General features: G+C 40.3%; 1 protein-coding gene across 1 annotated transcript in view; it reads left to right on the plus strand.

The window, feature by feature from the left end:
* ANKRD27 (ankyrin repeat domain 27) overlaps positions 1 to 23295 on the plus strand; it is a 42244-nt gene that overhangs the window by 5460 nt on the left and 13489 nt on the right. The window contains exons 2-20 of the mRNA XM_058813312.1: positions 4596 to 4726; positions 5693 to 5803; positions 6451 to 6607; positions 8121 to 8275; positions 8585 to 8644; positions 8738 to 8791; positions 8878 to 8943; positions 9022 to 9098; positions 9459 to 9580; positions 10486 to 10564; positions 11388 to 11520; positions 16089 to 16181; positions 16980 to 17107; positions 17556 to 17638; positions 18371 to 18486; positions 19220 to 19312; positions 19686 to 19883; positions 20194 to 20253; positions 20382 to 20501. Coding sequence (XP_058669295.1) covers positions 4625 to 4726; positions 5693 to 5803; positions 6451 to 6607; positions 8121 to 8275; positions 8585 to 8644; positions 8738 to 8791; positions 8878 to 8943; positions 9022 to 9098; positions 9459 to 9580; positions 10486 to 10564; positions 11388 to 11520; positions 16089 to 16181; positions 16980 to 17107; positions 17556 to 17638; positions 18371 to 18486; positions 19220 to 19312; positions 19686 to 19883; positions 20194 to 20253; positions 20382 to 20501 — 2007 coding nt within the window. The 5' untranslated portion in view covers positions 4596 to 4624. The remainder of the gene's footprint in view (positions 1 to 4595; positions 4727 to 5692; positions 5804 to 6450; positions 6608 to 8120; positions 8276 to 8584; positions 8645 to 8737; positions 8792 to 8877; positions 8944 to 9021; positions 9099 to 9458; positions 9581 to 10485; positions 10565 to 11387; positions 11521 to 16088; positions 16182 to 16979; positions 17108 to 17555; positions 17639 to 18370; positions 18487 to 19219; positions 19313 to 19685; positions 19884 to 20193; positions 20254 to 20381; positions 20502 to 23295) is intronic.

A 23295-nucleotide genomic window follows, 5' to 3' on the forward strand; every position in this document is an offset into this window, starting at 1 on the left:
CTTCTGGTAATGTATATAAGGCTTTGTGCATTTTCTGTTTTTACTGTAAAGCTAAAGCTGTCCAAGGTGCGGCTACAATAGTAAATCTGTATCACCCCCACGTTAAATTAGGTTGAAGCTGGGTGTTGTGTTCTGCCAACAAACTCTTAATGGAGAATTCTAATGTGTTCCTAGAATTATAGCAATGCATTAGCCAGTATTTTCAGATGCATTTAACTTTTGGGGTGGAAAGAAATTGGCTTAATCTCAAAAAAATGCCTGAGCTTTGGGGAAGCTTTAATGTACTCTCTTGAATCTGTAGACTAAATTCCTTTGGTATGGTTTTTCTTGATGACTTAAATTGCTTCTACATCCACACTTCTGTGTCTCTGGAGAATGCTGTGGGAAGGTGATGGAGGGCTAAGTGAATACAGTAACTAAACTGTTTTAGGTAATAAGCATGCCACCTGTTGTTGTTCATAGCCACATTTCAATCTGATGTGATACCTAACCCCTAACGAGACACTGAACAGCTGCAGGGGTAAGGGAGAGGAAAAGGGAAGGAAATTAAAGTTGTGATTCTCAAAACAGTACCAGTGTGGCCAGTGGGGGTTGTTTCCTGCTGTGCAGAACATGCATGTGAGGAGCAGTGCAGAGCTCCCATCTGCTCTGCTCAAGGAGGGTGACAAACTAGAAATTTACCTTCCTTCCTGGGGTGGAGCACATCTATGGCACCTTAGGGGCTTTACAGTTACTGAAATGCCAGAATTCAATGTTTGAATGCAGTTTCTTTTCACTCCTTGCTGGAGTTCCAAGTGTGATTCAGCCCTGTCAGTAGTTTTGTAGTAAAAGAATCTGTGGCTGCAGCTAACAATCTGTGGCTGCACATCACTAAGTTGCTTGTGGTGTGTAACTGATGAACTGGAAATTGAAGATTATAATCTTCAAGCTCTTCCTATGATGGTCCATCTTTAATGATTCTTAAAGCACTCCAGTTGCTCATGTTCTATATTTTTTTCACGCACAGATAGTGTTTTAAGAGGTCAGACAGACAGCAAGCTTAATGAGGTCAGGCTTTCTGTGGGAGCTTCTCCTCACATCAGTTTCTTATACCTTTTATGCCTGGGAATGAAGTGTTACTTGACATTTTGGTTGGGGGTTTTTTTTGATGATGACGAGAATTTATGGTATGTCTTCTCTTCCCCTCCTGTTATGGGAAGAAGTCTTTGGACTTGAAGATTTGTTAGGCTGAAAGACTGGCAATAAAGCTGTTGGAGACATTTGTGCTCTGCAGTTTTAGCACGGCAGTCTGATGCTTGGTTGCCTCCGTGTGTCAATATGCCTTTTCCCCTGGCAGTGTGTGGTGTGTTAACAGCTTCTTCATTGCTGTCTTGGGGAGGATCTCAGCAGTCTCATCATCTGCTGCTTGGACAGATACACAAATTCACCAAACTAAAGGCAGATGAAACTGCCTCAGTAGGACAGCTGCATTAATGAAAGCTTGGTTTGGAAAGTGTCTCAAAAGGCCAAATCATCCACCCTCCCAGCTTTGTTATGTCCACTATCACCTCTAGTAGAGGTTTGTGTGACACATTCTCGGAGATTTACAACATGAGAGACTTGATAGCTTTGCCAAGTGATCTAAACCGTGTGCTTACCTTCCCTTTTGGAAGGTGTTCCTGATCTGTAACCTGAGCCTGTTTTCTTCAGTTAAGGCTTACTTCTTAGACATGGGAAAAAATGCCCTTCACTGAAAGCTTGATCCACCTGTGGGGGAAAAAAATCCTTACCTGCTTCGTGCACTTCTAGTTATAAGCATCACTGCCTTCCATGGATGGCATTCTGTCAACAGGGCTCCTTTGCCTTTCTTACTTCAGGCTCTGCTCCAGTCAGTTTATCTACTGTGATGAGGACAGGAACATCCAAAACCATGCCAAAAAAAAAGCATGTAGGACTCTCAAGTCTTACTGTTGCAATCTATTTTGCAGGTTGCACAGGTGTGTACATACAGCCCTGCTTGGTGCTTGACTTACACTGAATTGTTTTCAGTTATATACACTAATTTGTCACTGAGTCATGTTTGGACTGCAAGCTGCAGTCATTCAGACTTAGTTGGAGTTGTGGCCTAGCCAGATGTTCAGCAGACAGGTTTTCTGTTGCTAACTGTCCTACCCATGAAGTCTCAGCCCTGCTGTTGTGTGGATCAGCAGTCTGCGTTCCTGCAGCAGACCTGGACAGGGCTTGTGCTGCCTCTTCTCTTCCCTCTGCGCTGGCTGAGGAAGGAGCCACAGCTTGGACTTGGATTGCAGCTAAATGCCAAGAAACCTTCATAGTAATCATGTGGTGGAATTACTGGTGATCATCCTGTTTACCCAGATGCTGTGGTAGGACAGATCAGGGATTATAGAATTGGTTGGTCTGGGTTGGAAGGGACCTTAAAGCCCATCTTGTTCCAGCCCTGGCTGTGGGCAGGGACACCTTTACCAGAGCTGTCCAGCCTGGCCTTGGACACTCCAGGGATGGGGCAGCCACACCTTCTGTGCCAGGGCCTCAGCACCCTCACAGGGAAGAATTTCTTCTGTGCATTTAACACAAATCACCCTCTTTTAGCGGGAGGCTCTTGCCCTTGTCCTGTCACTTAAGTTCCTTGTCAGAAGTCTCTCTACAGCCAGTTTAGGTACTGGTGTGCAGCAAGGTCACCCTGGAGCCTTCTCTTCTCCAGGCAGAGCCCCCCACCTCTCTCAGCCTATCTCCAGAGCAGAGGGGCTCAAGCCCTTGGAGCATCTTTGTGCCCCTCCTCTGGACTTGCTGCAGCAGCTCCATGTCCATGTGCTGGGAGCCCAGGCCTGGAGGCAGCTCTGCAGGAGGGGTCTCACTGAGCAGGGCACGGGGACAGATTCCCCTCCCCTGACCTGCTGCCCATGCAGGGGCATGAGCCCAGGACATGGGTGGTTTTGGGGCTTCAAGTGCAGATTGCTTGTGTTGAGCCCATAATAAGCTGGACTTTTTCTAGGTTCACAGTCTTTAATTACTCAACTTGGTTGGTGTTCTGAAGATGTTAATGAGCAAACATTTTCTTCCTCACTGTATTAGCAAACTGTATGGCTGTGCTGATATGGGAGCCCTGAATAAGAAGTCTTTCATGGAAGCTCTTTGTGTTACTGTATGCTTTGAAAGCAGAGGGACCATTTTGTCTGGAATTGTGCAGGAAAGCTGCTTGAGGCACTTACCTGCCACTGCCAGACTTCAGTGGTTCAGGCTGAGGTTGTCCAAGCTGTAGGTAACTGGTGATAAATTTATCGTGGAAATGACTTCTACTTTAACTGGTGGTGTTTGTGTTTAACTCTTTAAGGGGACTCTGCTTGTGCCTGGTCAGGGGAGGGACAAGAGCCCAGCTCAGTTAGCAGGCTGCAGATCAGCTGATAGCATGGCTGAAACTCAGAGGCTGTCTGGAATCCATGGGAATTGGGTGTATATTTTTCCACCCCCTTGAACAGTGAGCTCACACTGAGGAAATGATTTGCTAAGAATAATTCTGCTTTGGATGTACTGATTGTGTAAGGGTGGTGTGCTCAAATTCAAGTCTCTAGCTGTGCTCACCCTTTCTTGCTAGATACAGCTGAAATTGCATGAGGAAATTCAGCTTCTGTTGATTACTAAGGAATGAGGGGAAAGATAGAATAGGCATGTTATTTAAGCATTTGCATGCCTGTTAATCTCAATTCTTGTTAAAAAAATAAATTCTGAAGTTACTCTAGGAGGGACCTGTTAGGGTTTTTCCTGCCCTTGTGTATGATATGTTACAGAGAATTGGAATTGAGAAAGCAAGGAGGTGAAGGTCTGATTCCTTAGGGATCATCTTCTCCAGGGCACTGTGACACCTAGTGACAGCATTTCCAATGTTTACAGGTTGGATTTTCACTCTCCCGTTGCTTTTTTGCTCTGTTTAGCCAAATGTTACTCAGCAACCTGACCTCAAATCACTGAGAGTCTTTTCATGGGAGTAGAGATGACCACAAATTATGATAAATTTCACGGTGGCTTTTTAATTATGGGATGGATATTTGTATCTCCTTGGTGTGCCTCTAACTTTGCCTGGAAAGTTGAGGATTGCCTTACATGAGGGTTTCTGTTACACTGTCTGGGTGTCTCATTGGTGTGTGTGAGCAATCCTTATACTGGTGAATTTTAAGACTTACATGAGCACAGAGCAAAAGCATCAATGTCCTGTGGTGCAGTAGAATCTGCTGTGAAAAGGCTGTTAATTTGTCTCTTGGCTTTAGATCTCAGCAGGAGAAGTTAGTTTGTATATCAAAGTGGTAATAATTTTGATCTTAACTTCTCTTCTCTGATATTCACAGTTAGACTCCAATACCTGGAAGGCCTAAGGAGACATTGAGGATAACTGTGTGATTGGAAATGTATAATCATGAAAAATATTCTGTCTGAATAACTTCTTATCATAGTTTAGCAATGCCATTGGCTGCTTACATCAAGGCCTGAAACTGCTTTTCCCTTTTGTACAAGGAGAATCAAACTGCCCCTAGGTATTCCCAAATATTATGTTTTAACAGATACCATGTATGATACACAGCCATTCTCCATATGTATTCTAGAACATCTCCTTGGAGTATCTGAAGTACATATGGCTATGTATGATGAAGATATCTTGAAAAATCCCTTTTATTTGGCCATTCAGAAGCGACGTCCTGATCTATGCAGCAAAGTTGCAGAACTCCATGGTATTGTAAGTATGAAAAAGTATATTTAAAAGCTACTTGGTGAATAGTAGCTATTTGAATTTATATTATAAGTCTGCTATGAAACATGTAAAGATTATTTGAAGCCTACAAAACTTGGAAATGAAGCAGAACCATTTTTAGTTTAAGCTGCATGTTATTTACTAATATGGACCTCTTGATATATTGCAAGGTAGTAAAAAGCTAAGGTTGGTGTTGTTTCTGAACTCTACAGGAACCTTATTTTCTTTTCTATGAACTGAAGTTACATATTCTCCCACAACTTTATAACTTAAATGAGATTGACCTTTTGAGATGCCTGGTGTACAAGCAGTTACTCATTTGACAGCATTTTACATAGCAAAATAAAGCTATTAAACTGACCTGGAATAAAAACTTCAGTCCTTAATATTTACTAATCTGAGTGTTTTGCAATTAATTTTCATTTGCCATTAAGTGTGTAGAGACTCCATTAAACATGGAAGTTATTGTCACCTTTTGATAAAATTTGTTTCTTTCTAATTAGCAATTTGCCCTAATCTGCTGGCCTAAATGCAAGATATTTATCCTAGACCTTTTTCTGATGGATTTTTATTTGAGTTTGAAAATATACTTCACTTTTTTATTAGCTGCTTAATTTTAAGTCATCTGTTGTTATTTTAAATTATTTGTGACTGGTGCTAAGTAACTAAAGATTTCATTTACTTCCCTTAGTATTATTTGCTTCAGTTGCATGTCAGCCTTTTCCAGATAAGTTACTAAGTGAGATTAGTGAGATTTCTGGGTTAATTATCAGGCTGTGTGTCTAGTGATAACCTCTCCTTTTTTTTAAATAAAAACACTATAGTTACTATATGTTACTGTAAATATTTAAAAGCCTGATTTAATTGCTTGCCTTGTAAGGACAAAAGATATTGATAAATAGCTGGGAATACACAGCATTTCCCTCTTAAACATGATTTAACTTCTTTTAGGTGCTAGTTCCATGCAAAGGAAGCCTTTCAAGCAACAGTCTTTCTACCTGCCAGTTTGAATCTTATGTGCTGAAGCCTCTGGAAGAAAATTTTCAAACCTTAAATGGAAAGGTATTTCTGTTTGATATCTGAATGTGGCTTGGGGACACTCCAGGAAGTGATTCACTGCTGCTGTGAGTGATTGTGTGAACTGATAGCTACAGACAAGGCCAGCAGGGCTGACACTGCATAGGATCCAGGGTTTTCATTTCTAATTTTGCAGTACAGGCTGAGAACTTGGGCATACAGCTTGCACTAGAGATAGTTTGCAGGCTGCCATCAGGATTCTCCTGTTCCTGCCCTCACTGGAGCTGCTGGGAAAGGAAAGCCAGGTGTGAGAAATGCACACAAGGTGTGAGTTATTTTTCTGAGGCTGGGATTAAGGCCTGTTGTTAAGCTGCTGGGGTTTTTAAATTTTCTTTCTGCTAAAAGTGCTCTGAAATCTGCAAACAAGACCTTGGTGATTGTCTGAAACCTCCTCCAGCAGTAGACTTGTAAAAGAAATTTCTGTAAGCAAGGTTCAGCCAGCCACTGCCCAATGAAGGAGCCTTTGTTTCAGTGTCAACACAGCATGAAAATGTGAAATTTCTCCAATTTGGAGCTTTCTCACCTTGCAAATTTCTCTTCTCCCCCTTTGAAATGTGACTGTGCAAGGCAGAAGCCAAAGAGCACCTTTTTTTCTGGTAGTTTCACACTTGTTCTGCTTTGTCTTGTTTCAGGAGATCTTCATTCAAGGCAACCTCATCATTCTAGGAGCTGGTTTTAATTACACTCTCTCAGTACCTGTTCTCTTTGAGGAAACCTTTTACAATGAAAAAGAAGAAAGCTTTAGTATATTGTGCATAGCTCATCCACTGGAAAAAACAGAAAGCTCAAGTATGTATTGGTGTCAGTTTGGTGGCTGCCTTGGCACAGTGAGCCAATTAGTGTTTGTGTTTAATAAATATGTTCATTCTGGAAAGTGTTGGCTTGGTTAAAAGCCCTTGGCCTTTATGAGCTTGCCGGGCCAGATTTTGGTGTGCTGCTGCAGAGAAATGCCAAGTTGCTCCCAGCAAAACTAGTGCTGAGACTGGGGCATAAATCCTGTAGAATTAAGAATTATCTGTGGAATACTTAATCCAGCAAGATTTTTCTTAGCTGTGCTCAATTTATTGCTGACTGCTTAAAAAAGGGATTTAATCCTAAATGTGTGTCTTGAGATGCAAGGTGGATGCACAAATAACTGGAGAGGTAAATTCTTTCGTGATTACTTTGCAGGGGGATAGAGGTTGTCTGGCAGAGTTAGGTAGCAGTCTCCTGATGGTGGCCCAATTTATTAAGTGGAATGTCTCAATTTTTGTCCTGCACTGAAAGTGCTCCTGAAGGCTGTGACTCTTTTCAAGACTGCAGTCAATACTGTGAATGTTAACAGCATGTCCTTGTGAACTTGTATAACAGTCCATGTTTACTAATTAACAACAGAAGCTCCTTAAGAAGCTTAGAAGCTTCAGCTTTTTCTGAAGTAAAAACATTAGTCTTCCTAAATAAATAAAAATATTTAAAACATGTGAATGCAAAGAGAAGTAGTACTAGGGTAGTGTGAAAGTAGTATTGTGAGGGAAGTATGGAAGGTTTTAGAAAAACAAAACAACCCCACTGCCAATTCTTATAGCCTTAAATTCTGTATGTGTTACTGTATATCTCAAAAATTATTCATGTGATACTCTTTATAGCCATTATGTAATATAGTCATATCACAGTCTTTCAGAAGTGAATGAGTTTCTAATTTCAAAAGTAATTTGAAAATAATGATTTAAGCCTCTTATTAGCTGGCTGCCTTTGATTGAAGATGAAAGATTGGCCTAGAAATACTTTTTGGAAAAACAGCATAATTTCTAAGTGAGGGATTTAGTTGTTTTAGTCAGGAAAAAAAGTGGATTTGCTTTAATGTTGCTTCATGTGACTTTGCTCTCCCATTCAGAGAAAGCATGTCTAAATAAAGAATAGCTTATGTAAAAGTCCACGATGGGATTTTTGCAGCTCACTTAAAGCACCCTGACTTCCTGCACGGTCACTCTGTCAACACTGTAATGTGCTTTTCTTCTACTTCCAAGCTTGACTTACACAACTCATAAGCTGAATGCATGTAGTAAGAAATGATCCCAGTGTGAAAAAAAAAATAAAAAATAAGGGAAGTCTGTGTTAGGTATTCCAAATAAACACTTGACATAGAAAGCAGGGGAGCCTGCTCAAATGTGACTTCTTAAATTCTTTGATTAAAGGCAATACCTCTAGTTAAAGGTGCAGTCAGCTGAGTTCATGTTTCAGTGTACACAAGCTGGCTGTATATGTAGGGACAAAATGCATACATATATTAAACGTGTGTATTAATTCTTGGCTTTTATTTTAGGTGAATCTACAGCTTCATCAAACTCCTATTCTCTTAAGAACATTGAAGATGTTAGAGAGTTCTTGGGAAGGCACTGTGAGAGATTTGATAAATACATAGCATCTTTCTATAGAACATTTAAAGAGCACGAGAGGAAAAGCCTGCGCCACTACATAGTCAGTATCTTCCTGCCTGATGTCTAATTTGCTAAATATAATTAGCTGCACTGGTGCTGTTATCTTTGCCTTACTGAGCTTTTCTGTGTCAGAGCAGCCTAGAGTTGTGAAAGGGGAGGAGGGAGAAGTGGTAATTTACATTTAAGAATTTCACTATCTGGACTGTTTGTAAATGCTACTATTATTGCTGAAATTCTTACCATGCTGTATGCTTCTGAGACAGGGAAGACTTACATTACTTATTTAGGCTTTGCTCCTTCAAGTCCCATTAACCTGAACCTGATGGCTTTTATCTTTTCTCTCTCCTAGGATTCTGTCAATGCACTTTATACCAAATGTCTGCAGCATCTTTTGAGAGATTCGCACTTGGTAAAGACTTACTCCCCTAAATGCATAGTCCAGTGTTACTTAGGCAATAAATTATCTGACTTTCTCTTGCTGTTTATGGCTTTGCTTTTCTAGAAGATGCTTGCAAAGCAAGAAGAGCAGATGAATCTGATCAAACAAGCAGTTGAAGTAAGCATCTGAAATGAAGGAAAATAATTAGCAAGCTGTTTTTAATTCTCCCTTTCATGCCTAAAATACTGTTTTTTTTCCTACAGATGTATATCCATCATGCTATTTACGACCTAATCTTCAAATATGTGGGAACCATTGAGGCAAGTGAGGTAAGTTTCTTTGATTGCTCCATACTACTGATACTCATCTAAGGCATTTAAAAAACCTGTTGCCTTTCTATTAATTAGGATGCTGATTTTAATAAAATCACGAGGAGCCTTCAAGACCTGCAGCAAAAAGACATTGGAGTGAAGCCTGAGTTCGGGTGAGAGAGATGACTGTGGATTCTTGAAGAGTCACTGAGATCCTGTCTTAAATAGAATCATGCCAGCCAAAAAGTGTTTTCCTTCAGACACTAGCAAGTTTTTTTATACTTTCATTTGAGATGTAGAATCAAAGCTTTGCAAGTGTCATATGAGGACAGTCTGTGCATTGATTGTTGACTCCTTTACTTTTATATTTTTAAGCCATCTAGAGGATACAGAAATGCAGGTGCACTTGGAGTAGAAGTGGGCATATTTTGGAACCATTCTTTAACTCACCTTTGTATAGGTTAAAACTTGGGCTTTGGACGTCCTGCAGAGGAACTCTGTATGCTAATAATTACTTTCTAATTATTTTGTAGTTTTAATATACCACGTGCAAAGAGGGAGCTGGGCCAGTTGAACAAATGCACTTCCCCTCAACAGAAGCTGCTTTGTCTGCGTAAAGTTGTACAAATTATTATGCAGTCTCCAAGCCAAAGAGGTCAGTAATTAGTCAATTCATAATTTTGAACTTAACCAGCACACACAAGCACTTCAGTATATAAACAACTGTGTGGGTAACTCTTGGGGGTCAAACACAGCTGAGCTGGAGTCTCTAAGGTCTCTGAACAGAGCAGAAGGGAAGGGAAGTGAGGCAGGTGTGTCAGCACTGGTTCCTGTGGGCTGGGGTACTGGGTTAGCTTGTGTGTGTTTTACCTTGGACATGTAGGAAGCTCATATCTGCCAGGACACTGAGGTGATCCATTTGAAACACTGGAGATTGCTGCTGGATCATTCTTGTGTATTTGTCCATGCTCCCCTTGTCATCTTGAAATTGAGACTCTTGAGATGCATCTTTTGCAAAATGCACTGTTGTTTGGGGCCAAACAAATGTGCTGCTGTGGATTGCAGACATGATTCTGAGATACAAAAGCACAGTCCTCTTAACCTGGCACTTTATCTAGCTTGAAAAGAGAAGGTACTTCTACAAAGCAAATCTACAAAGCAAATAGAGTAGCACAGTGAACTCATGCTTTCCCTACTTCATCTCTTCTTTTCTCTAGGAAGACTGCTGGGTTATGGAAAAATGTATCAGCTGTGAGCATAGTCTTTGCCCTCAAGAATTTCAGAAGTCTTGAGCTAATGCTCTGGCCCTTGCTGTGTGGGAAGGGAGGGATGCTGGTCAGATACTGCAGTGTGTACTGCACAAACTGCATCTGTGTGTTGGCTCCTGGCAGGCTGTTTCAGTGAGAGATTTGAGAACATTTGGAGGCCTGCCCTGGGCTCTCCATGCATTCTCTACTAGTTGAGCTGACCCTTAGTCTTAAGCAGAACTTTAGAGTTATTGCTCTTGATTTGAACCATGACATGAGTAATACCAAATGTGATTTTTTTTTTTTTGTTTAGTTAACATGGAAACCATGTGTGCAGATGATCTTCTCTCTGTTTTGCTGTATTTGCTTGTAAAAACAGAAATCCCAAACTGGTATGTAACTGTTTTAGCTATATAGAACTCCTTCCTACTATCTTGTGTAGTGCTGCTGTAGAGACAAATGTTTCTGAACACACAGTAACAACTTACTGAAAGTGTAAGAGGTCCTGTTGAAATGCAGAAAATGTTTTACAGGATAAATAGCAGAGATGTGTTATATGTGTAACTAAATGAAAGAGCAGTCAGGGATGTGCCTCTGTTTTGATTCTCAGCCTAGAAAAAAGTTGTAGTGGGAGGCCATCTCTCAACCAAATCTGTGTGTCAATACAGCCTTCACAGAGTGGTTCTTTGATCTGTGTTGGGAGCTGTGACACCTTTATGCTTGTCAAGATTGGGTGCATTTCTCACAGAGAAACTAGATGTGAATGTTTAATTACTTCCTGCTAGCTTGTGCCATTGTGTCTCCTCATTTTCAGTAAAAGTGTATCTAAACCTTCCAGCTGTACCTGAACTGATTCTCTGTGCTGTTCTGTCCTGGATCTCTGAGATCAGCATTTGGCCTTTAACTTGTAGCTATCACTGTGGTGCTTATGGTGCTGGAAGCATTGCTTCACTCACTTCAAAGATGTTCATCTCCCATTATTGCCCTTATCCTTCCATTCCTTCCATCCAGTTGATAACTCTTCATTGAATATTTAAGAGATCAGTAGAGTCACTCTCCAAGCTCAGAACAGCCATCTTGCTGGCCTAACAAGCTTTGTAGAAGTTTTTTCCCAACTCACCTCATTGTCTGCCTGGATTGCCTCAGATGAGCTGCAATATGCCATGCTAGTGTCTCAAATTCAGTGATTCACAGCTTTAACTTTTTCCTTTTCAGGATGGCCAACCTGAGTTACATAAAGAACTTCAGGCTGTGCAGCTCAGTGAAGGATGAGCTGGGGTACTGCCTGACCTCCATCGAGGCTGCCATCGAGTACATCCGCCAGGGCAACCTCTCGGACAGACCCACAGTAAGCTACTCAAAGTCTGTCAAATGGCTGCTTGATACACTGTAGTGCCATTGTGGGTGTTAGTCCTGCCAGGGGATACAAATAACTAACTCAAGAATTTCCTTCTTTTGCTTAAAAAATGAGTAGAGGTGACTATCTGAAGCAAATGCTAAATTTACCTAAATGATTATAATGAAGTCCTAACTATGTACCAATACTTTTGTTCATTGCATACTTCTTGAGGAAGTACTAAAATGTCAAGTCTGCCTCTTTATATGGTTAGAGGAGAAATGGCAGCACTGTTTTCTACAGATGAGTCTCCAGTATGTTTATCTCCTGTATTCTACCATGGTTATGAAAATGCAGTACTTGGGAACAGGCACAGCTTAAATTTTTGTGTAATTTAAAAAAGCTTAGCTGTGCCAGCAGAATGGAGATAGCAGTGTAATTTAGAATTATTCAGTAAATCTTCATACTGGGAGAATTCCATGTGTTTGCAGTGTGGGTTCCAATGCTGCTCTGAGCTGATGGCTTAGGGGATGCAGGGCTGTGATAAGGTGCTGTTTGAAGGTCAAATTTGGCTCTTGGGATCTCTGACCTAGCAGGGGCAGGAAATCTGTGGATGCATGAGATTTCCTACTGGGCACCTAGACCTGCTGTCCATCTGGTCACATCCCTGCAGGCCAGTCAAGGGTGATGCTGATGTGACTTTAGAGACTTCTATAATATAAGAACTTTTTGGATTATTTAGTCAAGGAATCCAGTCTTACCACTCCTGTAAAATTTTCTACTGTTGTAAAACTAGGTTTTCCTGAGCTGATGTGGACATCAAAAGGAGTGAACGTGGGACCAGAGTGAATTCAGTGTGTCTCAGTCTGCCCAACTGCAAAGCACTGGAGTCTAACTGCAGGGGCCAGAACAATGGTTCAGTGTGCAGGGCTTGGGATGGGACAACCTGGGGCACAGTCTTAAGAAGCACTTAATGTAACATTTTGGCCTCTTTATTTCTGGTTTTGTCCTTTTCTGGGATTTTTCCATGAACTTGTGCAAGTTTGTTTTGTACACTCAAAAAAAAAAAAAAAAAAAAACAAAAAACAAATCAACACTTCCATATTGTGCAAAGAGAGTGGTATTTCTTGTCTGTAATTGAATTATATCCAAAAAAATAAAAATGTTAGTTTAAAAGAAACAACCTGCTATATGATTTTACTTCCTGCAGTCACTTGGCTGTCATTCACAATCAATATACAAAGAGCAAAGCTGGTGCTCTGAAAGGAAACTGAAACCAAAGCAGAATTATCTTCCACAACAATGCCAGCAAACTAAGATAGAGTATGAAGGTCTTAAATTTCTAGAATAAAGACTGTTTCCTAATAAATGCCTGATCCTATTCCTTTTGGTGTAGTTGAGGATAGCAGTTTTTATACTGGGATTGCACTCAAATGTTGTACCTTAAGTGCCACTTCCATTAAGGTACTGTAGTTTGGGAGGCACCTGTCTTGAAAGACAAACTGTGTATTTGAGAATCTAAATGCGGAATTCAGTGTCTGCACCATTGGAAGAGCAAGCCATTGGTGTTTCTGCCCATACTTCAGCTAGATCAGCTCCAGACCTATAGAGAACTTTATCACTTCAGGGTGAATGTGCGGCACCAAGTCCTCTTGCATTGCCTTTCCTTGGAGTCAGCGTGGCTGGAAGGCAGCAGAGCCCTGAGGATGAAATGAGGGATAGCTGGAAAGGCAACAGCCAGAGCACCCTTTGCTCCTGGGCAGGAGAGGGTGGCACACAATGAAAAGAGACTGAGGTGGAAATGGAAAAAGAATAGGGAGGAGTTGGAGGAGCATTGCTCTCCCTTCATGAAGTTCCCAGTTGAGATATGTCCTTTTCTCTCTGGTAAAGGGGATGAACTTTGAAGCAGCAGCTGTCATCTTGCTGCCCTATGATTTCCTTCTCCAGATTGTGCTGGAAGGGGGTGTGGGATTGAAGTGAGCAGGAGCATTGCTGTGCCCTGGGGCTTCATTACAGCCCTTTATGTGGTTATGCTTAATTTTATAGCTGGCTTCAGATGGAGCTGCTGGCAGCTGAGTAATGCTGCTGTCCAATCCCTAATGAAGATTACTGCAGAAAGAAACTCAGCAGGGGACTAATGTACCCTGAGGGATAATGGGCACATTCTCACCCTCCTGTCAGTAAGTGAAATGCACTCAGGACGTTCTTGCCAAATCCCTCTACCCAAGGTCATGCAAGTCCTTGTGAGACACTTACTTTGTGGGGAAGAGAGGAGCCTGTAAAGCCTGAGAGAGTCAATTTTATTTTCAGAATTGTCAACATTATTCAATTAGAATTCCTGTTAATAAGTGTTGGATACCAGCTCGTTCCTTTGCACGGCTAATGTGTGGTAAGACCCTCAAGTTCAGAGGGTTCAAGTGAGGTATAAAAAAATAGGGAATCAGAGCCAGCCATGAGGGAATAGACAGCATTTTGTTTCATGTGTGGGAAGAGCTTCAGATGGGAAATGATCCCTACTCCCCCTCCCCACCAAATACTTCATTACCCATAGTTTGTGCTCAAGAGTTCCTTTTCTAGCTTCTGCCACCAGTATTTTCTCCTAGTTATCAGTTGTAATCAGGGGGATGACTTGGGATAGATGATTACAAAGGAACACTCTCATAGGGATTACAAAGGTACACTCTTATAGGTACAAATACTTTCTTTTTCTACACATTTTAGTATTAGATTCAAAAGGTCAATAATGTTTGGGTGTGTATTTTCTAGACAACATACCCTTAAAATACCTGAAAGTCCCACTCCAACCAGTCTCTTTTTAAAAGAAATACAAATTCCTGGGCTGTAAGTAAAGCTGGTACAAGTGGATTCTCGCTTTGAAGGCCTAAACTTGCTTAATCCTTCAGTGAATATCTGATTCTTGTCATTCCATATTTCACTATTGAAGATATGTGGTTTCACCTGGACTCTTTTTATTCTGGTTTATATAATAAATATGTAATACTGCTACATTAGGGTTTCTGTCTCATGTGACTCTTAAAATAATGATTCCACTTGGGGAATGCTTCCCTTGAAGACACACACTGTGGAAGGAGCAGTTCTAAAACTGCAGTAGTTCTTGCTAGTGGTTACTTAGATTCTCTAAAGCTGTCTGTGAGCATCCACGCTAGAAATTCTGGTTAGACATTAGGAACTTGTACCAGCAGTTAAACTTTTGATCAAATATTTCTTAGGGAAGTTATTCCTCTTCCTAGTGAAGAATCTAAGGAGACTAGTGTTATGTGCCTTGCAATTCTGAGAAGATATGCTTGGGTATCCTTAACTAAAGTATAGAGATTTGAAAAGATTGGTGAATATTTGTCACCTTCCTGTATCTAAATACAACTTCTGTGAAGTACAGAGAAAAACTTTCATCTCCAGACCTCACAAACATGTTTTTAATGACATTATTTGCTGAACTCTTAAGGGTTTTTGGGACAGCTTTATGAGAGGCATCTGTGTTGATTTTGAAACATGAATAGCCCTAATTTCTAGAAAGTCTGAATCAACTTATGTTGTTTATTTGCAGTTTATGAGTCTCAAATTTCATGCTGACTTGCTAATGTAAGAGTGGAGTCAGACTAGTTTTACTTATTTACATCTGGTCTTGATAGACTTTAATTGCAAAAGCCATAGCCCAGATCCATTGAAGTTTGCCTGGTACATGGGTGTGTGTCTTAAATGCAGTGGTTTTCTGTTTTATGGAGGCTGAAGTCTTTCCATTTCTGTAGAGCCATTATCCTGCAACAGCACCACTGCCAACCACAAGCAGCTGTGGCTGAGAACCAGCCACATGCAAAAGTTTCCATCTGCATTCTTAGGAAGTGTTTTCCTTAGGTGGTTGTTTTATTTCATGGGAGGGTCAGTGCTGCCACCTCAAAATCTAACTCCACTTAGTAATTTTCACCTGGCTTTGGAGGCATTTACATTCTTTAGTGCATCCTGAAGTGTATCTTCAGCTGTCTCCAAGGACTGATGCAAGGGTTGCAGCTGTATCTGCCTGGCTCAGACCAAGTAGGAAATCTCTGCACAGATGGATCTGCTGCAGAGCAATGCTTTGCCTACTGCAATCTTGTATTTTTCAGCCAGCAGCAGAGAGTTCAGAATTCTTTGAGTCAGAGTTGTATCTGGGTCATCTTTTTTAGTAGCCATCAGTAGACATGTTTCATGGGAATTTCCCTTATTTCTCCTCTTGAGAAAGCTGTGTTGTACCTCTTACAGTTCCTGCTTTCTTTGATATGTATTTCTTAGTTTTGCTATGTTCTTTTCTAGATGGCACTGCCGTAATTTCATTAATGTTAATTCACAGTGGATTTCAGTAAAGAAATATTCTGGTGACCATCTACTTATTATTTCTGTGGGTGCCCAATCTTTTATGTCTCAAAATCTTAAAAGTGAAATTGATTCAGATTTCCCATGTATCTGATAATTCATACATAGTAAATAAGTGTTTAATATTTTTAAAAGTTATTTCCCTGTTATGGTTCTGCACTTTTGCCTGTAGATGACTGTATAAATAATCAGTCTATCTGTTTTATTTTCAGGAATCTGAGAGTCTGTGTGACAAACTGCTCTTAAGACAAAGGATGAACTTGTTGTCCCAGATGTCTGCTGCACCAATAGACTGCTTATTTAAGGTTAATAACTTTTATGGCAGAATATGTATGTATTTGCACATTTCATGTTTATATCCCTCCCTTTCTGCAGTTTTCTGGAATGTAATGAAGGGTTAATTACATTAGTACTGTGAAATGTCTTTTATGCTAAAATGCTAAAAGTGTCTTTTGAATCAAGTACGTCTCTGTGCCAAAGCCTTGCTAACATAATATAATCTTATGGATTTCAGTACATGTTATATGAAATACAGAAGAAAATGAGGATGAAATGCTGCTGCTGTTTGTATTGTGTGGCCCATTTAAATCACAGATGTGACACTGCTTGTGTCTCACAGCTTTTAGTGCTTGAAATTGGAAGAGCTTTCTGAAATAATTTAGATGTAGTCACCTGACAGCTACTTCATATTATCTGTTAATCTCATACTGTCATTCTAAAAGAATTTTGCTTATACAAGGACACAAAGCAGAGCTTCTAATTATATGTTCACAGCTTATGGCTGGAGACTTAGTAATTTTATAGACATGTTTTTGCACAGAGGGAGCTCAATTTCATGATTGAGTCTAAAGGGGACAATAGGAATTGTTTTAATTTTTTTATAGAAAGTGAAGTAAGCCAAGAACAGTTTCTTTTTAATAGTGAATGCCCATTAGGGGGTTTTGTGCTGTGACATTGTTCATTTCTGCTTTCTAATGCTTGAATACGTCTTTCATAACCGAGTCCTTTCATTTTGTGCTTCAGTAAATTACTCTTGGCTTTTTTGTCTTAAAAGGAGGCCTTTTATATTGGTTTCTCATTCTCTCTTCTCTTGTTTTTTGTAGCACATTGCTTCAGGTGATCAGGAGGAGGTGGAGCGGCTGCTCAGTCAAGGTGACAGTGATAAGGACACTGTACAGAAAATGTGTCACCCGCTGTGTTACTGTGACAAATGCGAGAAGCTGGTTTCTGGGTGAGCACCCTTCACCCCACAGATGCACAGAAAGCTGTGTAGAAGCCTTTATCTAAGATTTCCCTCAGGAAATATGCTGCTTTTGGTTATAGAGGAATTTGGGAGCCCTTGAGGATGTAGTGGAGGGCATGTGGGTGTGTGTGGCTTGAAAAAACAGAAGAAATATTGGGAACGTACAGAATCCTTTGGAACCCACCCATTCTGTGATGGAGCCTGTGTGGGCTTTGGTAAACGTGGTGTTTCTTCTGTTGAATCAAACTTACAGATCTGGGACTAACCCACTTCTCTTAACAAAATGTAAAGTTCTCTGTGGAATAATTTGTCAATGTAAAAGGATAAAAAGTTCCAAAATTTTTTTTTTGCCATCCTTGGCAGCTTTTCCCTTTCTCTCCTCCTTCCTGCCACCACCTGGGTAATTAAGCTGCTTTCAAACCATTGTGTTTTAAAGGAAACTGAACGACCCTTCCATTATCACCCCCTTTTCCCGAGATGACCGGGGGTACACTCCACTTCATATAGCTGCTATTTGTGGTGAGTGGGCTTGCTGTTCTTCACCAGTGTTTCCTCCTCCTTTTGCTTTTGTGTCTTTATGTCAGTCTGTTTCCCACCTTTGTATTAAACTTGGAATTCTGCATTAAGTTTTTTTTTTTGCTTCTTTGCTATTGAAACTTTGCTGTTTCTATCTGAGCACAGACTGAAGTTGTTGTATATTCTTTTAAGCTCAGTTTCTTATGGCTGAGTTAATCTTTGGGGTTTGACTCTATTTTTGCCATAGTGGTTACCACAGTGGTATTTCTTCAGCTTTGAAAAAAATAAAGATTGTCCTCAGAAATCAGTCTTGTTTTAAAGGACTGGCAGATTGAGAAACAACTGTTCTCTTTCCTGTAGCTGGCTATGCATTGTAGAGCTGTAACACCTGTATTATAATGTTCATTATGTAATTGATTTTCCTTTTATTAGAAGCTGTATTATTTTCTTAGTGGGTGGTTTGTTATCTATAATTTCCTTTCTTATTATATGAATCCAAATATTTTCCTTTGTTACTTGTAGGATACAAATATAGCTTGCTTTAAGCTGGAGGTTCTTTTATGGGGCTTTAACATTGAAAAAAAACCCAAATACCAGGGCAGTGAATATGCAGTATATGGAAACATAGGATGAAGAAATGCAGGGTCTCTTGGTTTACAGTCACTGTTTGAATTTGATAAGTAGCAGTGTTCTTGTACAAAGTTTACACCTTTCTTTGAATGCTTATTTTCCAAGGTCAAACGTCCTTAGTGGATTTACTGGTAGCCAAAGGAGCCATTGTCAATGCCACAGATTACCACGGTTCAGCTCCCCTTCACCTCGCCTGTCAGAAGGGATATCAGAATGTTACAGTAAGCACAACACCTAACCTAAATAATAAATACATGCATCTTACTAAGTCTGCTGCTGTTACTGCCATTTAGATCTTCTGGGGAGCTTTTACCAGAGCTGTGTAAGCTGTCAGAATGGAGGATCTTCCATCATTGGAGTTTGCAAGATATTTTATTTTTTCTCCTACTGCAAGGTTTTCAGCCATTGGTAATAACCAGCTGGCAGCTCTGCACAATTCATCCACTTTATTAACAAAATGTCCAATACATAATACAGATGGAGAGCAACTCTGCTCTTGCTTGGGACAGAACAACCATTGCAGCCATTGGGCTGAATTAAATGCTTCACACTGTGTTTAGGATAGACTGTGTAACTACAGTAATTATTGTCTACTTGAATTTAATGTATGTGATATTCTTCAATTAGCATTGTTGAAATAAAGTTGTCTTCACTTGCCTAGGCTCTTGAAATGTGAGGTAGATGATGTAGTGAATATATTGCAGTGTTTGCTGCAGTAGAGATTTCATTTTTTTCAGTTAAAATTCTGAATATGTAAGAAGAGACTTTGTATTCTCAGGGTAGGGCACAAACAGTGCTGCAGTGCCAAGAGGGTGGTGTCTGAAACAGGAGGCAGAGCTAGTGTCTCATGAAGTGCTTCATCATGCCAGAACCCTAAAGGAATCTGCAGAGCAATAATTGTTTGTACATTAATTTTTTAGCTACTTAAATGTCTACTTTTGCTTTTCTTTTAAGCTGCTCTTATTGCACTACAAGGCAAGTACTGATGTTCAGGACAATAATGGAAATACTCCACTTCATTTAGCCTGCACTTACGGTCATGAGGATGTAAGTAATTGTTTTGTATCAAACCAAATGGGCATTCTAATGCAATGGAATTAAACTGATGCAAATTAGCACTAAACTTATATATTTTAAATAGTAAATAAAAATATTTGAAGGCTAAATTGTTCGATGCTCTAAATGAGGACTTTATTTGGTAGTTCGTAGCAATTTTTAATGTGACTTCACATTAAAGATAGCAGTGCTTTGCAAATCTAATTGTTTAACTCTTTATTTAATGACACTGAACCACTAAAGCCTTCTCTTTAGGTAATGGCTTACATAAGCAGCAATAAAAACAGACCTTTCAGGATTGTGCCTGTTGTCTGAGCTGAGACACAACACTATAATTTATTGATAGCTTTCCTTTTTTTCCCAGTGTGTCAAGGCTTTGGTGTACTATGATGTGCACTCCTGCAGGCTGGATATTGGCAATGAGAAGGGAGACACTCCTCTGCACATTGCTGCTCGCTGGGGCTACCAGGGCATCATTGAGGTGCTCTTGCAAAATGGGGCAAACCCAGAAATTCAGAACAGGATGAAAGAGACTTGCCTGCAGTGTGCATTGAATTCCAAGGTATTCCTCTTCATCTTCCAGCCTGATATCTTTCTGATGCAACACCACAGAGGTGGAGATGTTCACTGCTAAGAGGGTTTCACTATTAAAGAGAAAATGTGTGTTTCACTCTTAGGAAAAAGGGTCCCATTTTAACCCCAGCAGTGGGAATACACTCTGTGGGATAGAACATGAACTTGTCAATGGGTACTTCTAATCTGCTCAATCATATTCTGTTCCTAATTATTAGGTTGTCAGTTCATTTGTGTTTCAGTCAGTAGATTCCTCTGTGAATGGAGTTACATTGGTTCTTTTTAATATTTTTGTACAGATTTTGTCATTGATGGAAGCAAACTACCTAACATTTGAAAGAGGACAGAGTGCTTCTGAGGTAACAGCCCATGCAAGCTAAATTGTTTCTTGTCTATGCTTAACCACCTTTATTTGATATTTCACCTTTTCTGGTTGGTTGGTTGTTTGATTTATTGATTTTTTATTTGTTTTTTTTCCAACTGTAAGTCACCACTTAGGTCTCCTCAGCACTCAACAGAAACTTTCAGCAGAGGATCATCTGTTTCAAGCCTGTCATCAGCATCAACTGATATTAGGCAAGAAGAAGCAAAAAACAGTTATAAAGAGGTAAGACTGAGGTATAGGTTTTGACAGTAAGCAAAGTGAAGGAAGCTAGAAGAGTGATAATTTGCCACAGTGTTTTAAACTGCTTCTTCAGGACTAGCCTCCTGTCTGGTTTGGAAAATGGTAACTGCTGTCCTCAGGGGCTTTGTCATCTCAGTGCTTATTTTTGTATGGCTTCAACTGCTCTGTTGGTTATTTCTGGGGGAAAATTGACACCATCTCTGAAGTAGTTGTTCATATTTATTGAAGTTAACTATGTAATTTAGAATTTGTTGAGGTTTACCAAAGTACAGTGGCAGTCAGTGCCCCAAGGCCCTGGCTGTCCCATCCAGGGATTAAGTGCTACTGTTAGCTGAGAAAATCTGTCAGAGAAAAGAGACTTGTACAGCCATGCTGGCCAACAACAAACTGGAATGTTAAGACATAAGACATGCTTTCAAATAGGCATGGGAGTCAATTTATAACAAGTGAAGAAGTGCAGTCTATATATTAAATATCTTGCATGTATGTGTTTGCTGATTTTGCTCTGTCCACACCAGATGGCATCCTCTGAATTTGTTCCCGTGGGATTTCAGATCCACACTTGTTACCCCTTCCCAAGTCTGTCATATCACCACTCATTCTGATGCTTCTTTTTATTTTTCCTAGTCTGTCTTTTCATTATTTTTTTCCAAACTGACCTCCTAAGTATGTTTGTTTCTCTCAATATCACCACTACATTCAACTTCTTCCTTTTCCTGGTATTAAAAGCTTCTTTTCTTGCCAGAAGTTTCAGTTCTCTAAGAATATTGAAGAAACACAAAGATGCAAATTTTGACTGTCAATATGATTTCACACTTGATTTGCTCTGTGAGAGGCTCAGTGTAGGGCTGGACCTCCCTGTTTGTACGGAGTCAAGCACTCTAAATAAGTTCTCCTTGTAGATTGAGGATTTATTTTTCTTTGAAGCAACAAATTTATCACACCCAAGTGCTAAGACTGTAGTTCAAGCCAGGGAAAAAGATTACAAACTGCTTACACCTGAGGTCCTTAGGGTTAATGACCTTCTCTGTAATCCAGCTTTAGCTGATTTCTGTTTGCCAGGTTTCACCTGGCCTCCCTGCTCAAAGGGGCAAGAGCCTGATGCTGAGAGAGCTCCATGAAGGAAACACCACTGGAAGTAGTGAGAAACTGATACAGTCAGTTTTCCAGATTTCAGGGTTTGCACCTTGGATTAAAGGGATCCAGTCAGATCTTGATTAATCAATACTGAATTAAACTCTTAAATGAGCCAGTCATAGTGGCTTGTTTATTGTGACTTAGAAAAGAGAAAGAGCCAGGATTGTAAATTTGGGACCTGCACATTTTCTGTTCAGCAGCTGAAAAACTGGCCATACAGGTGAATTGTAATAGATTTGTTTCTTCTATTTTTACATTTAAAGGAAGGTTCTGTTCCATGCAAGAGTGAGAAAACAAACTGGAAAGATGGGGAAATGCATGTAGCAGACATTTTGCCCTAAGTACTCTTCATAAATTATCTATAAGCTGCATAACAAATGTAGCACTGCTGGGGCCTGAGACAGCTTTTAGTACTTTAAGAAAGTTGTTATTTTTGGAAAGAAATTCAGAGCTTGTGGGTCACTGCTGTTACTGTGAGGCATCTTGTATGGCAGAAGGTGACTCCTGAAAAATCCTGAAGACCTCTGCATTCTCCAGTGGCATTATCCTGTATGATCAGTGGAAGTTCAGGGGAGGCACAGACCTCCCTAGTGTATATAGTCCATTTTAGCTGTATATGTGGAGAGATTGGGATTCAGCCAAGTTCTGGAAGAAGTTGTCTTCACTTCTGACATTTATTGCCCCTCCTCAGTCAGTGGGGGGAAATTCACTTCAGAGAGGAAATAATCTCAGACATGCTTAGTTTGACCTGAGTTGCACTCAGGTGTTATTTGTTGACTGTAGTCTGTTCTGTAGTTACCAGAGTGGAAGTTTAAAAATAAATGCCTGTCTGAGGTTTAGACAGCTGACTTTCAGACATTGAAAGTTAGGAGAAAAAAAAATCAAAGAATCATAGATTCTGCCCAGAATGACCAATTTATGACTCCAAGGGCCTTGATCCTGTATTAGAAAGGTGGTAATAAACCCAAACTTAGCAGTGTTCCTAAGAGATAAAAATGGAGAGATTTAATCTGGCCTCTGGTCTTTCAGCTGTTTGTGTCCTGTTCTTCATCTAAAACCCTGAAGAAAGAGATCAGAACAATAGAACACAAATTTCAGTCTTATTCTTCTTTGTTTGCCTTGCCAAACATCACTGTCACACTCAGCAAGGTGGTGATTTCCATATGAAGATTGAAATGTGACTGAAGCTGTCACTCCATGACAGCTTGCAAGGTGTTCCTCACTATAGAAACAAGTGTGTTGATCCATTAGCATCTTCAGTGATTGTAGCACCGTGCTGGAATAATTTGCTATGATACCAAAACAGACTTGCCCAAAGCTTATTAAATGATTCTTGACACTCTGCAGAGCCAGGGGAATTGTGAGAGGACTGATGGACTCTCCCTGCCCTTTTACTGGCACCTTTCCCATTCTGTCAGGTTGGATCTCAACTCCTTCATGTGAGAGTAGAGACTTAGAGAAGAGACAAGTTAATCTCCTTCTCCTGCTTTCACAAGCAGCCTGAGGGCTCAGGGGAATGGCACCAGTGCTCTGCAGAGCTCCTTCCACCTCTTCTTCCCTCACGTGTCTGTTCCCCTGCAGAGCTGTGGACAGGCAGGCACCTTCCTTCCCAGCACTGGGGCCCTGGCCTCACCTTACA

This window comes from Ammospiza caudacuta, chromosome 13 (genome assembly GCF_027887145.1).
Source record: "Ammospiza caudacuta isolate bAmmCau1 chromosome 13, bAmmCau1.pri, whole genome shotgun sequence".
Taxonomy (NCBI): domain Eukaryota; kingdom Metazoa; phylum Chordata; class Aves; order Passeriformes; family Passerellidae; genus Ammospiza; species Ammospiza caudacuta.